The 17644-nt window shown below is 36.9% G+C and overlaps 1 protein-coding gene across 1 annotated transcript in view; it reads left to right on the plus strand.

Annotated features, from left to right (window-relative positions):
• Positions 1 to 17644, plus strand: part of WDR49 (WD repeat domain 49) — a 141620-nt gene that overhangs the window by 83789 nt on the left and 40187 nt on the right. The window contains 4 exon segments of the mRNA XM_064585743.1: positions 8854 to 8984; positions 11084 to 11182; positions 12812 to 12976; positions 16429 to 16616. Coding sequence (XP_064441813.1) covers positions 8854 to 8984; positions 11084 to 11182; positions 12812 to 12976; positions 16429 to 16616 — 583 coding nt within the window.

Genomic DNA, 17644 nt, shown 5'->3' on the forward strand with positions numbered 1-17644 from the left:
CTCTCTCTCTCTCTCTCTCAAATAAATAAATAAATTAAGTCTTTAAAAAAATTATATTTCCTAAGTCAAAGCCCTTATGTTAGGACAGATTTTACCAGAATTTGGCAGGGTCCTTTATACCAGGAGGCATTTAACAAAGTAGCAAGAGGACTGGTTGACTGGTTATAGCAGGGGAAGGATCGTCCATTAAGCCAATTCCTTAAGAGTTTAGTGATTAGAGAAGAAATAACTGGAAGATTGACAGCTTATTAAGCTTTCTTTAAAACGTAGAGGGAGGTTGTTTAAGTTAAGCTGTCACTTTAACTTCAGGCTCTACCTAAATAAAGAGATTGGTTTGATAATTTTGCCCAGGATAAGAGAGGTAGTACATTTATTGAATGAGGTACCTAAATATGCATCTGATTTATTTTATTTATAGTGCTTTGTAACATTAGGCCCTTTACATACATTATCTAACTTAATCCTTAGCTTCATTTGAAAGGTAGGCAATATTTTGTAGATATCTCAATCTTTATCATCAGCTCTTATCTCTCTAAGCTCACTTATCCATTTGCTTTCCGGACACGTCTGCCTGCAATCTCAAATCCAACATATTTTAAACTGAATTTATTATTTGTTCCCTCCTCAAAACCCACTTTTTTCCTCCTAGCTTCAGAGCTTTGGTTAACATCCAGAGACCTGAATATCCACCTTGGTTCTTCCTTCTCCCTCAACGTCACAACCAAGTAGTGTTACCTATCTTATGTTCTAAATATTTCTCAAACATGTTCCTATTACTACTACAACTATATCATTCAGAGCATCATTTCTACCTGGATGAATGCCACAGCCTTCTAATTGGTCCTTTTCTCTAGTAATGCCTCCATTTTACTTCTTGAATAGATTCTACACATTTTAGCTATAATAATTTCTACAATGCATTCTATCTATGTCACTTCCTTGTTTCACACCTTTCAGAGTGTCTATAAAATACTTTGAAGCTTGCTCTGGCCTGGACCTATTCTTACTATCATTCTTACCCATTCTTGGGTATGTTCTAGTAATCTCTACACCCAATGTGGGGCTCGAACCCATGATCCCAAGATGCAGAGTTGCACACTCTTCTGACTGAGACTGGTGCCCACTTGGGTACTTTCCAAACTCAAATATAGGAACCTGCTTTTGGGGCATTCCCATGTAAACCATACCCCCTTGCTTTTATTTTCTCCCCTTCTCTAGAAATTCCTCTCTAAACATTGTTCATGTGGCAACATTTATTCCTGTTTCAGGTCTTGTTCATTCATCTTCTCCACCAGGACATCTCTCTTTACTCACAGGGTGGAAATAAGCCCCCTATTTGTCTTTGTGCTGTCTAGCCTCCTGTACTTTATTTAACGTAGAACTAGATTTTAGCATTTAATGTGTGCGTGTGTGTGTGTGTGTGTGTGTGTAGTATCTGTTTCTTAGTGAATGCTCAATGATATTTGTTGAATGATTTAATTAATGTTTATTAAATAACAGGAAATCTGAAAATTAGATTAATTACTCATGATCCCACTCTGAATAAGGAGCAAGCAGGATAGTTATTCAAAACTATTCTCTTTTCACAATAAACCAGGAATCTAAGTATTACCAGTCCTCTTTCACAAAGGAGAAGATGCGGCTTGAGAAAATGGGTAGCCTGGCCAACATTACAAAGCTAGTAGGCAGCTGATTTAGAATTCCCGTGCCAAAGTCCACGCTCTTTCTACCACTCCTGAGTTACAAATGGAGTCATTAAGTCACGGGAGAGCAACTATATTCTCTTAAACAAGTAATCTGATTGAGTAGGTTGGTTATGTCAATCAAAGCTAGGAAATCAGTTTTGTGTGTTTGAAGAAACACATAAAAAACACGTTTTATCAATGAGTACTGGGTGTTATATGCAACTGATGAAACACTAAATTCTACCTCTGAAACTAATAATACACTATATGTTAACTAAGTTGAATTTAAATACATTTAAAAAAACCATGTTTTAAATTAAAATTAAATTAAAAAAAAACTAACACCTCAAAGTTTTAGCTTACTATTATTTTTCCTTTTTCCTTCCCACCAATATTTTTAAACTGCACCTAGGTAGAAAGCACTGAGTTAGGAACTATGTTGGACTGAATGTGAAGAAGCATGATTCTTGCTCTCATGGGCATCATATTCTAATTGGGGAGTCAACTTACACAAGGCAGGATATGATAAATGCCACTGTGAAATGGTGCTAAGCAAAACCCGAATTGGAAAGCCCAGGTTGGTTTCTAGAAATGCATTCATTAATATCTAAATAATATGTCAAATCTATTAAAAAGAAGAAGCCCCAAATTCAGAACTTCTAGATACATGCTTCTTACCATTTTAAGCAAAATATATTTAGAGAAAAAATTGTGAATTAACATTAACTTAGGGCCAACTAAGTAATGCCTGGTCATATTTACATCAGTAAAATTAAATGAATAGATGATCAGTTAACTTTGCATTTGCATGTAATATGTATAGTTCTGGTAAAATCAAATAAATAATCATAATAGTTTAAGATTTTATCCTGACCTAAAATTCTATGATTCTATACTTTATAAAAATAGACTCAGGCTTTTAGTTTCTCCCACTGTATTTCTTTCCTTTCTGTTAAAAGAAAAACCTCTATTTATGAAGATTTCATCTCTGTAAAATAGCTAGACTTATACAAATATAAAAAAGAGAATCATTTGTATAAGTTCAAGTAATTCTGAAAATATTATTGATTGCATCTTTCACAAAGCTCTGTAAAAGTAGGTGCTCAATAAATAGGTGTTGATATAACTTGATTTCTAAAAGTATTTTTTAAGTGAAATTAGATTAGGGATTTGAAGTTCCTCAACAATAAAACTTATCTATCACAAGATATTAAATTCTTAATAATTGCTCTACTAAGGTACTATAATTCTATGTGACTCAATTGGTTTCTATTATTAGGATGAGATGCAGAATGAACATTTCCAAAGTGTAACTTACTCTGAATAACCATGTTGGAAGTCAGGAGGGGGCAGGTATGTTGGAAATTCACAAATAACCCTCAAACCTAATTTCGTGATGGCTTTGTTATCCAAAATTTGACTCCCAAGAATTTTAGGAAAAAGAATAAAAATGAACTGATTTATATTGAACTCATTCTCTGCCTTTGAGATACCTCTTTTAAGCCTAAAAAGCACAATGGACTGAACAAGGATAGATTCTTAGGATAATTGGACTAACAACACATGAACAATTAGCCTCTGAGGGAACAAATAGTTGATTGTGTTCTTTTGTTCTCTCCATGACAATTACTACCTGATGAGTTTTGGTAAATTTATTTTCCCTGCTCATTCATCCTAAAAAAGGTTGTTTTTTAAACATTTTTTTCTTTTTTTGTACTTGACAGGTGAACTAATTTTGTTCTCACAGAATCGGTCATTATATCTACATTCTGAATGAGAGATCTGATCATCTTCACAGACGACACAGTGACTCAGGATCTCTGGTGGGAGGTGTGGAATGGAACTAGTAAACTCCTTCAATGTCAAAAGAACAAATCTTTCAGACTCCTAAAATGCCTTAAAATGCTCAATCTGCACTTCAATTTAACTCTTGGCAAAAGTACAAATTTAAAGTTATCTTTGAAATGGACAAAGTGAGGAATACAGTGTGGATTCTTAAGGTATTTTAAGGATAACTGTCATTTCAGTTGAAAGTTTCAGGTTAGGTTTTAAGGGAAAGGTGGCAGCTAATTAGTTTCTCAACATTTTGACACACAAGGTCAAGTATCAGAAGGGATAGTTTTTATACCATCTTAGGAAAAGCATTTTGTGCCTTTGACTCATATTACCTAACTACATCTAGTTAATATGGGTATCTTGGCAAAAAGACATTTGACATTGAATTTTGACTGAGAGATAATAGAAGAGATATAGGATTGACCTCTTCCCTCTCACTCCCACCCCACTCTCTCCATCCCCAAAGGGTAATCTCCTCAACCAAACTTAATATTCAGTAAAGAAAAAATTAAAAATAAATACATGTAAAGCTCTTATGAGATTCATGGCAATTCAGAACTGCAAAGTACCTTATTTATAGTATCTTATCTTGCTAAGCCTCATATTAATATTATTAAAAGAATATTAGTATTAAAATTATTGATTTTTTTAAAGAAAGAATACCTCATACATCAATATATTAAAATATTCCACAAATATTTATTAAATGCCTATTATGTGCTAGGTACTATTCTATGCATTGCTGATACAGAAAGGAAATGAACAAAGTCCCTGCTCTCCTAGAGCTTATTTTTGGTAGGGGAGACATTATATAAACAGACAAGTAAATATAGACCACAATATCATCTAGTGGTAAGTATAATAAGGAGAAATGATGTAGAGTGAGGGATGAGCGTCTCAAGGGGGAGTGTGTTTACTTTATTTTACCTTTTAATTTAAATCAAGTTTTATTCTGATTGAAAAATCCAAGTAAGTAATACTGCTCCCCACCTCAAATTTTCTTTTCTTTTATTTATTCAAGTATATTTAACATTACTCAGGGCTCCTCATGATAAATGTATTCTTTTTTTTTTTTTTTACATTTTTTATTATGTTATGTTAATCACCATACATTAGTTTTTGATGTAGTGTTCCATGATTCATTGTTGGCGTATAACACCCAGTGCTCCATTCAGTACATGCCCTCTTTAATACCCATCACCAGGCTAACCCATCCCCCCACCCTCCTCCCCTCTAGAACCCTCAGTTGGTTTCTCAGAGTCCATAGTCTCTCATGGCTCGTCTCCCCTTCCGATTTCCCCCCCTTCATTTTTCCCTTCCTACTATCTTCTTTTTTTTTTTTTTTAACATATAATGTATTATTTGTTTCTCTTAATCCCCTTCACCTATTTTGACCATCCCTTCACCGATTTCCCTTTTAGCAAGTACTAGTTTGTTTTCTATATTTAAGAGCCTTTTTGGGGTTTGTGTCTTTTTTTTCTTTGTTCATTTATTTTGTTTCTTAACTTCCACATATGAGTGAAGTCATATGGTATTTGTTTTTCTCCAACTGACTTATTTCACTTAGCATTATACCCTCCAGATCCATCCATGTTGTTGCAAATGACAAGATTTTATTCTTTTTTCATTCTTTATTCATTCTCTTTTTATTCATGTGTATATATACATATATATGCATATCTTATGCATCTTATATATCTTATACGTGTGTGTGTATCTTTTTTATCCACATCTTCTTTATCCATTCACTCATGGATGGACACTTGTGATGCTTCCATATTTTGGCTATTGTAAATAATGCTGCAATAAACATAGGGGTGAATATATCTTTTTGAGTTAGTGTCTTCATTTTCTTGGATAAATATCCAGGAGTGGAATTACTAGATCATATGGCAATTCTATTTTTAATTTTTTGAAGAACCTCCATACTGGTTTCCACAGTGGCTGCACCAATTTACATTCTTACCAACAGTGCATGGGTATTCTTTTTTCTTTACGTCCTCTCCAATACTTGTTATTTCTTGTGTTTTTAGCCATTCTGACAAGTGTGAGGTGTTGTATGACTGTAGTAGTTGTTTTTTAAACTAGGCTCCACACCCAGTGTGGAGCCCAACACGGGGCTTAAACTTACAACCCTGAGATCAAGACCTGAGCTGAGATCAAGAGTTAGACGCTCAACCAGCTGAACCATCCAGTGGTTTGGATTTACATTTCCTTGATGATTAGTGATATTAGACGTCTTTCTAGGTGTCTGTTGTCTTCTTTGGACAAATGTCTATTAATACCCTCTGTCCATTTTTTAATTGAATTATTTGGGGTTTTTTTTGGTGTTGAGTTGTATAAATTCTTTATACATTTTGGATATTAACCCTCAAGGGAGAGCCTTTATATAGGGTAGTCACAGAAGCTCAGTTAAGGAGGTGACATTTGGACAGAGAATTTTTCATTTATTTGACAAATATTTATTGAATACCCACTATAAGCAGATCACAGTGCTTATAATGGGTTATTGTTATTATGTTATTGTTATTATGAGATTACAGAATAAGACAAGATCCTTGGTTTCTAAGAATTTATAATCTAGCAGAGGAGTGTGGCTACATATATTTATTAAATGTTATAATAAAATGAAAACAGTGTGATAGATGAGAAGAAGGAAATATTTCTTTCAATTCTAGTTATTAGGGAAGTCTACCAGAACAAGATGGACCTTAGAGAATGGGTGTATGGATAGATAGACGTGGGACTGTATGTAAAGGAAATCCAGAGAGGGATGGACGAGCACATCATGAGTGAAAATAAAGCAGCTAGAAATGTGAAGGGTGCTTAGGGAACAATAAAGGTATCATTGTGTTGAACAAGAAAGGGTACTTTGGACACGTAGCCTCTGAATACCTCTAGCAGTTCAAAACCAGCTCCTATAAGCAAGAAACTTATTTGAAGCCTTGGATTCTACCTTTTAAGTCCAGGTGAATTTTGCATTCTATTACATAAATTCATCTATCCTATTTTAAAATAAAAATATTGTCTCCAAACTCTTTAAATAAAATTAACACTTAGGAAAGTGAACCATATTTACCCTATGGCTTCCAGTTGCTCTGTCAAATATTTAGCTGGGAATTCATATTTTACTTTGAATATCAAGGGTAGAACAATAAAGAGAACTAATTTTAAAAAAGTAGATTGGACCCAAATAGTATTGGGTCTTGAATAATAGGCCCACACATTTAAAATGTGTCATGTAGAGAATGGAAAACTACAGATGTTTTTTATTTTATTTTATTTTATTTTTTTTAAGATTTTATTTATTTGACAGAGAGAGACAGCCGGAGAGGGAACACAAGCAGGGGGAGTGGGAGAGGGAGAAGCAGGCTTCCCGCAGAGCAGGGAGCCCGATGTGGGGCTCGATCCCAGGACCCTGGGATCGTGACCTGAGCCAAAGGCAGACGCTTAACGACTGAGCCACCCAGGTGCCCCTAATAAATGTTTTTTAATGAGGCATTAGCCTTATATTTGTCCAGGCTGTTTCCTCTGCCTAGAGTGCCTTCTTCCAAATCCTACTCATCTGCTATGGTCCATTCAAATATGACCCCTCATTCAGCCTTCTGTGATTTCTATAGCTGGGCTTCCTTGGCATTTGGTCAGTACTTCCTTGACTTTTACCACATTTCACTTTTTATTTCAGTCATTTTATGCTCAAGGCTCTATCCCCTGCAGCACCTGAATATGGACTTCCATGTGGAAACAAAAAAAATGCTTGTAAAATAAATATAGATGAAAAACCCCCAAATGGAATGATTACTCTAGTGGCAGGATAAAAAATGTACTAGAGATGGGTAGACTAAAGGCAATGCATTGGTTAAGAGGCTGTTATAATTATTCAACGATGAGGTAGTGAGCACTGAAGTAGGAAGCTGTCATTGGCTGTTTAAAATATAAAGGAAGGAATGAATACGGCAACATATAGCAGAGGAGGAATCTAAGTATTTGATGTGACCGAGGAAGAGAAACACACAGGAAGCTGGACTGCTGGTCTGGTAACCAAATTAGGGAATTGAGAACTGAGGCCTGGTGTGGACGGAAAATGAAAACTTCAGATTTTTTGATATGCTGCTGATGGGAACATTATATAGAATTGTCACCTGGCAAGTGGGAACTTCTCAACACTGGGGAAAGTTATGAATGTAGGTAAATTTAAGAACCATTTTCATACAAGCAAGATTGCAAATTGTAGTGGTAGATAGAATCCCTGAATGAGCCCACTTGAGTAGAGAGAAAGGAATAGAGGAATGACAGTAAGGAATGTCTATATTGAAAGAAGGGAAGAAAAAAGGGAAGAGAAAATAGAGAATAGGGAATGAAAGATCAGGGAGGCAGGAAAAGAAGCAGTATGTACTAGAAAGAAAAGAATTTTCAGGAGCAAAAAGCCACATCCTTCAGAGAGTGAGGAGTTACAGTGATGGAGCAATTTGGAGACCCTTGGGGTGGTGGGAATAGAAGCAAGATTTCGGGTCGGTGAAGTGAGGGTGAGGGTGAAGACACCAAGCCTGTGGTTACTAATGCTCATTTGAGATGTGTATGCCTCTAGCAGGAGAGAGAGGCTTAGTATAGTCTGGTGGCCAGAACTTAAATCATCAAGTAGAAACAAGGTGGTATTCTTGGTGCCCCACAATCATGCTCCTCCCTTCCTTACCAGGCCCCAGGCATTTCATTTCCTGCCCATCCTGGCCCTATCAAATTCACAGCAGTGCCCCAAGATACTGGTCTTTTTAAAACTATTATTTCTGCTCAAAATGTGTCTGTCCAGAGTCCTGTTCCTTTGGAGTGGCATTTTCCAAGTGTGTTTCACAAATGATAGCTCTTCGAGATGCTATCTGACCTGGGACTCTGAGGTCAGGTAAGTCTGGAAAATACCACAGGGAATGTTAACATGGGAACTGTTCTGGAATCTCTCATGAAAAGAAACCTTACTAAGTTTGTTTAAACTACCAAATATTATTTCTTCACAGACTCATCTCCTTTTTTACTTTTACTGTCAAAAACTCTTAGTGGTTCTATGGTTCCTGTACGGGGAAACTTTGCTTTGGAGTCTTGGTGATGGATAATTAATCTGATAAGTGCATACATGTTTGGTGTTGATGGCTGTGAAAGGATAATTAACTTTCTAGTATTAAATATTCACAATGTGCCAGGGAATTCAAAGAGGAAATAATAATAATAAAAAAAAAGTTTAGTGTGGGAGGTTCAGGATTATGGATGCCAAGTGGGTGCTGGTGACTCAAGATCTATATCAAGTTTGGATCCACAGCTAATTTGACTTCCTTTTTACTAGGGCTATTACGGTGTTTCGACTACAGAACTTCAATCACTTCTTCGTCCAGCCTGAAAAATGGAAAGGAGGAATACAGCACTGTGATGATATCTTGTGCGCTGCATTTTCACCTCCACAAACTCTTGTTACAGGTTAATTGAACCTTCGCTGGACAATCAGTGGTGAACGTTTGGTTTCTTTTGGCTCAGTCACTTTTAAAAAGCCTTTTCTGAGCAGCAGAATGAACAGATTTCTTGAAGAATCAGCCTTTGTACTGCGAGCTACTCTTGGTCTTTACTTCCCAGGGTAGCACGTTAGTGGTTAGGGCTGTCAGCCCTGGAGCAAGGCCACCTGGCTTCAGATCCTGGTGCCACCACTGTCCAGTGCATTATAGTGAACAAGTTATTGGAACTGTCCATCATGACTTTCTCTGGCTAATAAGAATATATCAATATCTTGGCTTATGGTGAAGATTGAGTAAGATAATCCATGTAAGGGCTTAATACAGTGCTTGCCACTCAGTAAGCTTATCAGTAAATGTTAGCTTTTATTTTTACTGTCTTTTTTTCCCAGAAAGAGCGTTAGGGATGATGGGAACAAATCATACTTCTGTGGCACTCAGATGTTTCATAATGGGAACATACTAACCCTTTGGCACAATTCAATCTAAGTAATTTTGGTTAAAGACTGGCCTCACCAAATGCCTACCAATTCACGCCCTTAAAGGATGCATGGGCATGCTTTGATGTGACATATGAAAGAGGATCAGAAATTGTTATATTATTTCTGGCCAAAGAAAACAATTTATAAAGATAGATTGCACCATGAAATTAGAGAGTCCATATTTTGACAACCAAAGTTTTTGTTTGTTTGTTTGTTTATAGAACTCAAAATGTCCTCAATTAAGAGGAATTAAAACTTACAGGAAAAGAGCCAGGGTATCCGTGAAGTGTTACAATAAGCGGTTTACAGCTCTGTGTACACTTCCACTTCCATTGTCTTCAGGAATTACCTGATTACTTTCCAGTAGGGCCAACTCTGCAGTTGAATTTGCTTTATAGCTGCTGAAAGTCCACCCTTGCAGGGAGTATCACATACTGAAATGTGCTGGAGACAAACTATAAGGCTGCATCTTTGTTACTGCAAAAGTGTCATCAGTTACCTTTGTAACTGGTAGATAGATGATTTCTTCATTGACTCTCCTCCCACCAGTCCTATGTGAAAATGTTTGATCAGGCACTTTATAACTTAAGCATTTCAAAATCACAGGGGCAGATGGCTACTCCCATGTACAGCTAATCCATGCAAATCCATCATTCTTGGCCAATTTTTGAGTTACACAGGTTGCTCTTTCCAGAACAATATGGAGTTTAGTATGGATTCCTCTCTTCTTTCTCAAAATCTCAAGAAAATTTCCGTGTATACATCCCACTCAAACTCAGTTCTTCCCTTCTGCTCTTCACTCGACACTGACACTCTGCTCAATGGGGAGCTCTCCTTACCTCGCTGGAGAGGGCATGCATTGCTCTGCTCCTCCCCAGGACAGGCTTGGTTAGACTGAGTCTCACTATTTGGGCTTTTCTGTATTCTCTGTGATGAGCAGTAGGGAAGGACTTTCTATAGGGAAAATTTTAGAATTGGAGAAAGCATTATACAATAAAGAATACAGGAGGGAGGGAACGAAAAGAACACACACACACACAAGACTAGACATGGGAAGCACAAACAAAGAAGGATTTGATTTGCTTGTCCTCAATAATAAAAAAAGTATAATTATAATGAACATTTTTTTCAGTTCTTACAATATGCTAGGCACCACGCTAAGTACTTTTCATTCTTCACAACAACGCTATGAAAGAAATACAATTTTAATCCAGTTTTATAGATGAGGAAACTCTGGCCTCAGGTAGTTAAATAACTTAACCACGTTTACACAGCCAGTAGGTGGCAGAGCTGGGAATCAAACTCAAGTTGTTCAGTCGCAAAGCCCTTATTCTGAATGCCTTATTACTATAAAAGAAAAATATATGACAGTTATTTCTATCACATTGAATACACAGGTACGCGATGAGGATTGTAAGTTCTAAAGCTTGATAAAAATACTAGTTATTATTATTCATGTTTCCAAAAATGCAGAGAGTACCTACTATGTGCCAGATTCCATGTAAGGTATTCACGAATAGTGACTCCTTCTCCCATTGCTGTTGCTCATGTTTTCCAACTTTCTGGCAATTTATCCTGGCTCATGTAGGGAGTTACGATGGAGAAATCGTTCTGTGGAATAACAGCACAGAAAAGGCTCACTACGTCCTCCACCCTGATTATCAGAGGCTGCTAAAATCAAAATCAGGTGAGTGCAAGTTTGAAACTAAAATAATGTGGCTGAGTCAAGCCACAGTAGGCTTTGTTGTTTATTCATGTACCCGATGCAGCTTGCCCCTAAATTATAGATGATTGGCTATAAGCGCCAGGGATTAGTGAGACCGTTGTCTTATCAAAGTGACTAAAGAGAACCCTGAGATTTACTTGGCTTAGCAAATTCTCCATGGCATGCTGTTGCTTGTCTTTATGCCACATCAGCTTTTCTGAATTACTAACAACAGGGAGCAGGCCTATCATTTCCATCTAGTTTAGTTTTTGCCAATAAACCTCACCAAATTGCCTTTGAATGAACCTTGGTACCCCTTGGTAGGAAGATAGGAGCTCGTGGTCACTTGATAGGCTGCTCAGGCTCAGTCTAGAGCTTGTATTAAATATTACGCCACCTGGAAATCTTAAATTATTTCTTGCTTTAGAAACCTGTGAGGAGCATGAGATAGGAGTATATTGTATTTTATGGGGGTTTAGCCGAGCACATGAGTATTTTATACTTAAGCAAAATGTCTTGACAATTGCCTTTCACATTTTATTTCAGTTTCCTTAGATATTGAAGATTTTTCCTTAGGATTATTTATTTAGGTAATGAATATCATTCTTCACGGCCCAGTGAGGTTCTGTTGTTTCAATTGGATAAACTCACAGAGCTGAATTGGACCGTAGCAAAGGACAGGTCATCCGACACAGCTTTTTTTTTGTGTGCAAGTTAAAGGAGTAATTTGTTAAGAGTAAGCCCTTAGAGATTTAGGGCTTACTTGTCTGCAGGCACAAAGGTCTGGCCTGCTGTATGTATGAAGAGTTGGCCATTAGGGTTCATTTGAACCCTCCGTGGAGAGGGTGGGATTCTGCCTCTTCCTTTATATTGGCCTGCAGGAGAGTGACATCTTGCTCTTACAGCAAGCCCAACTGTGGCTATGATTAAAACCACAGAGAGGTAGAAAAGCGGATAATAGCAAACTTCTGAAAGATAGGAGAGGCATTGCTAGAGATGTCTTGCTTTGAGATTTTGAAGGTCCCACCCAGTGTAGATTTTTCATAACTATGTGCAGACTATTCATAGATTCTGAGTATTCCCAGTTCTTCTTAGTGTGGTCGGGGGATGATGTCACAAGATAACTGAAGTGCCCCTAGGAGTGTCCTCTCCCGAGTAACTCGCTAGCAAATAATATTGCTGCTAAAAATGATCATTTAAATATATTTAAATAGCCATTATAGCTCATGTTCCTTATATTATTTGCAAGATTAATATGAATGATTAATAACCTGAAAATGTCATGGTATTAGAATCACATTTGTCTTGAACATAGCAGGATTTCTAAGACATTAACACTGACAACAAAATGAAGTCCCTACTAATTCATATCAAGGTAAAACATAGTGTGTATGTAATATGCAAAGCAAAAATGGAATCAAACAATCCGTCAAGTTGGCGTTGAAGCAGTGAATAGCAGAAGGTCCGATGATGTTGACTGGAAGCCTGATGTCAGACTTGATGGAGTCACCAGAGACGGTGATGGAGGCGGGCCTGTTGTTTTTCATAAGCACTCAGTTGAAAAGCAGATGTTTCTCCTCGTTAAGACGCCTAGCTTTGTGTCCATCACAGATACAGAGCCTCAAAAGCTTCCGAGTGCTGGGAGGAGCCGCTCCCCCCACCCCGGCCCAAACCAGGCTGCCCTGGGAGCCCACTCCTTGGAGACCCACACGGAGGGCAATGATGCTGTTGTGGGGCTCTGCTTCCTTGAGGCAAGAAAAACCACCGCAGAGACAGGTACACTATACATTTCCATTTTGACTGTAGATCGATATATTTGTAAAACGTTGGGAAAGGAGCAAGGAAGACAGTTTAATCTGTTCCTTTGTAGGTCTTGTACAGCTTGACTTGGTGTAACTAACAGTCAGTGCTGGGTCACGGGAGGCCACGGGCCACACACAGCAAGCGAGGTCAGGGATCAGGCGGGAGGTCCAGGAGCAGGTGCCAGACTCGACCCCAGCAGCGACTCACACAGTGCCGCATAGGTCAGGATCCGAGTGGAAAAAACTCTGGCAAACTATTTGCTGTGGGTGATGATCAGAATTGGTGCACCAGCTGTGGTATAAAGAGGTTCGGTAGGGTAGGGGGCACAGCAAGAAAGAGGCGCCAAATATATGCGCCAAGGCTTAGGACTACATGCGCCAGAAGGGTGGAGTCTGACTGTGCACCGAGTCTCAAATGGGCTGGGAGAAAATAGTGAGAAACTTAGAGATTGGGCCAATAGCAAAATTTAAAATAACTACTGATTACAGATCAAGAGAGCTGCTTGCTTTTTTCTTAATTTCATTTCCCTCCCTCTTTCTTTCTTGCTTGCTTTCTTGCTTTCTTTCCCTTCCTTTCTTCCCTCTCCCTTTTTCTTTCTTTCTTTCTTTCTTTCTTTCTTTCTTTCTTTCTTTCTTTCTTTCTTTCTTTCTGTTTTTCTTTCTCTCTTTCTTTCCTTTCTTTCTCTCTCTCTCTCTTTCTTTCTTCCCTCTCCCTCCCTCCCTTTCTTTCTTTCTGTTTCTTTTTCTTTCTTTCTTTCTTTCTTTCTTTCTTTCTTTCTTTCTTTCTTTCTTTCTTTCTTTCTTTCCTTTCTTTTTCTTTCTTCCCTCTCCCTCCCTCCCTCCTTCCCTTTCTTTCTTTCTTTCTTTCTTTCTTTCTTTCTTTCTTTCTGTTTCTTTCTGTTTCTTTCTTTCTTTCTTTCTTTCTTTCTTTCTTTCTTTCTTTCTTTCTTTCTTTCTTTCTTTCTTTCTCTCTCTCTCTTCCCTTCCCTTTCTTTCTCTTTCTTTCTCTTCTTTCTTTCTTTCTTTCTTTCTTTCTTTCTTTCTTTCTTTCTTTCTTTCTTTCTTTCTTTCTTTCTTCCCTCTCCCTCCCTCCTTCCCTTTCTTTCTTTCTGTTTCTTTCTTTCTTTCTTTCTTTCTTTCTTTCTTTCTTTCTTTCTTTCTTTCTTTCTGTTTTTCTTTCTCTCTTTCTTTCCTTTCTTTCTCTCTCTCTCTCTTTCTTTCTTCCCTCTCCCTCCCTCCCTTTCTTTCTTTCTGTTTCTTTTTCTTTCTTTCTTTCTTTCTTTCTTTCTTTCTTTCTTTCTTTCTTTCTTTCTTTCCTCTCTTTTTCTTTCTTCCCTCTCCCTCCCTCCCTCCTTCCCTTTCTTTCTTTCTTTTTCTTTCTTTCTTTCTTTCTTTCTTTCTTTCTTTCTTTCTTTCTTTCTTTCTGTTTCTTTCTCTTTCTTTCTTTCTTTCTTTCTTTCTTTCTTTCTTTCTTTCTTTCTCTCTCTTCCCTTCCCTTTCTTTCTCTTTCTTTCTCTTCTTTCTTTCTTTCTTTCTTTCTTTCTTCCCTCTCCCTCCCTCCTTCCCTTTCTTTCTTTCTGTTTCTTTCTTTCTTTCTTTCTTTCTTTCTGTTTCTTTCTTTCTTTCTTTCTTTCTTTCTTTCTTTCTTTCTTTCTTTCTTTCTTTCTTTCTTTCTTTCTTCCCTCTCCCTCCCTCCTTCCCTTTCTTTCTTTCTGTTTCTTTCTTTCTTTCTTTCTTTCTTTCTTTCTTTCTTTCTTTCTTTCTTTCTTTCTCTTTCTTTCTTTCTTTCTTTCTTTCTTTCTTTCTTTCTTTCTTTCTTTCCTTCCTTCCTTCCTTCCTTCCTTCCTTCCTTCCTTCCTTCCTTTCCTTCCTTCCTTCCTTCCTTCCTTCCTTCCTTCCTTCCTTCCTTCCTTTCTTTTCTTCCTTCTTTCCTTCCTTCCTTCCTTCCTTCCTTCCTTCCTTCCTTCCTTCCTTCCTTTCTTTCTTTCTTTCTTTCTTTCTTTCTTTCTTTCTTTTCTTCTTTCATGGTTTGAGTATTATTACCAGTTATGCATCCTTTCCAGAATATGTCAGAGTCCTGGTGACAGCCTCTGCTGAGATGTATGCAAAGACTGGTGGCACCAGAGCACTTCTGTAGCCATTTGATATGTAGATGAAATAACCATTAGCTTAATTTCTGCCTTGTTTTCAATGGCTATGTTAGCATGGTGTTGACATTTCCTGCATCTTCCCCAAGTAAAAACCTGCTTTTGAGAATAATGCATATTGTTTTACCTTTCATCTAAAAACTTGTGTTTTAAAAGTATTTTTTCTTAGTATGAGCAATCTAGACATATAGGTGTTATATGTGTGAAAAAAAAATAAACATATCCGAACCACGTTTTTCATATTTGCTTTCCCACATTCAGTTTGCAGATAGAAGATCTGCATGATTTTTATATAAAAATTTTCCACATTAAAAATCAATAAAGGTATACCCTTATAGAGTTTTAGAAACCTTGTGGAGCATTTAGAATAGACTTTGAAACGGTTAGATTCTAAAATTTTCTATTTTCCAGAACTCCCTTCTATTCACAGAATGAACTATTATCCTGAAATTTCTCCTATTTCCTCAACACTAATTCTTCTTAATGTTATCAGTATTCCCAAATTGTTTCCACCGAAGCGACTACAAGCCATTATTTCTACCTTAAACAGATATGATTGTTAATCAGCAGTACATTTGTGAAGCAAATTGAAAGTCATCTACAGATTTATCAAGTAATAATAGGAACTTGGCCACAGAAGAATAATTCAGGTAGAATGCTTCTACAAAGCATATAAAAATAGAAAATGAAAAGGAGTGTTCTAGGCCTATGAACCAAAAAAGTGTTCCATAAGGGCTCCCAATGAATTCTTGATGAAAAACTAAAAACAAGCTCATAAATAGAATCCTAAGCATGATGCTACCTGCTACATAGAGAAATTAATAGCTATGCTGCTATAACTGCCTATAGGCACCCAGTTGCATGCAGGAGGAATTTTACTTCTTTGGTATATGTGTCCAATGGGTTATTAAGAAAGATGGGTTTATGTAATTAGAATATCATAATATTGAAATTAATACTTCATAAGTTTATTTGGAGGAACAAATTAATTCTATCTAACTTTAAAAACCCAATTATATTGAAATAATGAAGGCAAGGGAATTCAATGTAATGGAGCATCTTGCATTTCCAATCTCATTTAATACTCAATACAAACTGGTAAGGTTATCATAACATTATCTCCATTTTATGTTGGAGAGAGTCAAAGTGCTGGAAATTGATATCAGGGCTACCTGCCTCTCCGATATTCATATGCCTTCCACATGGCAAGCCACCGAAGACGTTTTTTTCAGCTCCTTGTTGTCACGTTTTCCTAATTAAGTGTTGTCTTACACATTAGGAGGAGCTAACCTGGTGTCATGTGGAGGATCTGGGTATGTCAGATTTTGGGATACATTTAAGAAGCAACTTCTGGCTGAGTTTTTGGCTCATGGTGGAGTTGGATCCATTATTATGTCTACTGATAAGTCAAACCAATACCTCACCACAGGAGATCTGGATGGACAACTGAAAATCTGGGATATAAAAGTAAATTGAAAGTATTCTCATATCTTTACTAATTTTGATTGCCTTGTGTTACAGATAACTATGAATCTGCTCTTATCTATCTCCTGGATAAGGGAAGACATGATCAGTCTGAGTATTGTAAAGGAAATATTTACATATATTGGACAGAGACATCTCTTAAATAATTTATGGGGAAAACCAGATTGTTCTCAGTATGAAAATCTTCTCAAGTCAAGGGCGCCTGGGTGGCTTAGTCAGTCAAGCAGCCAACTCTTGGTTCAGCTCATGTCATGATCTCATGGGTTGTGAGATCCAGCCCCACATCATCAGGCTCTGCACTCAGTGGGGAGTCTGCTTGAGATTTTCTCTCTCCCTCTGACCTTCTCTCTATGTGCACTCGTGCTCGCTCTCCCTCTCAAATCAATAAATTATATATATATATATATATATATATATATACATACATACGTATGTATACATACGTACGTATGTATATACATATATGTATATGTGTATATATGTGTATGTAGTCAAGTCAGTCACCCAATTTAGGAATACAGTATTGTCAGTAAGGTTCTGCAGCATTGTTTGAGCATAAATAATTAGGATATACCTTATCTGAAATGAGACTGTAAACCCAATTTTAACCAGAGTACTGGCCCTTCCTCCAACATTACTATCATCCTGAATTAGTTTGGGATTTTTGTGACAGTGATTACCTCCTCGTTTATCTAATAATATTATAAAATTGTATAATATGCAACTATCTACACGTGATAAAGTTCATCTCTTTCAAATACTGACTTTACTGTTCACTCTTTCTGTTTTTTATTCTTCCCCTCCCCTCTTCCTTTTGTTCCACTTCTTGGGTTAGGCAAATCAGTTAGAAACCTTTTTTTGACATTAATATGATTTTTCTAAACTCTGTTATCATGAACTATTCTTTTGCATTTGGAGAATGGAGTATTGTTCCCAAATGTACCTTTTTTCATTTCCGTATCAGACATTTTAAGAAAAAGTGTTATGTCACCATAATTTAATTTAATATT

Source organism: Mirounga angustirostris, unplaced genomic scaffold (genome assembly GCF_029215605.1).
Source record: "Mirounga angustirostris isolate CCGP_5_RB_7025 unplaced genomic scaffold, mMirAng1.0.hap1 SCAF_1, whole genome shotgun sequence".
NCBI classification, from domain to species: domain Eukaryota; kingdom Metazoa; phylum Chordata; class Mammalia; order Carnivora; family Phocidae; genus Mirounga; species Mirounga angustirostris.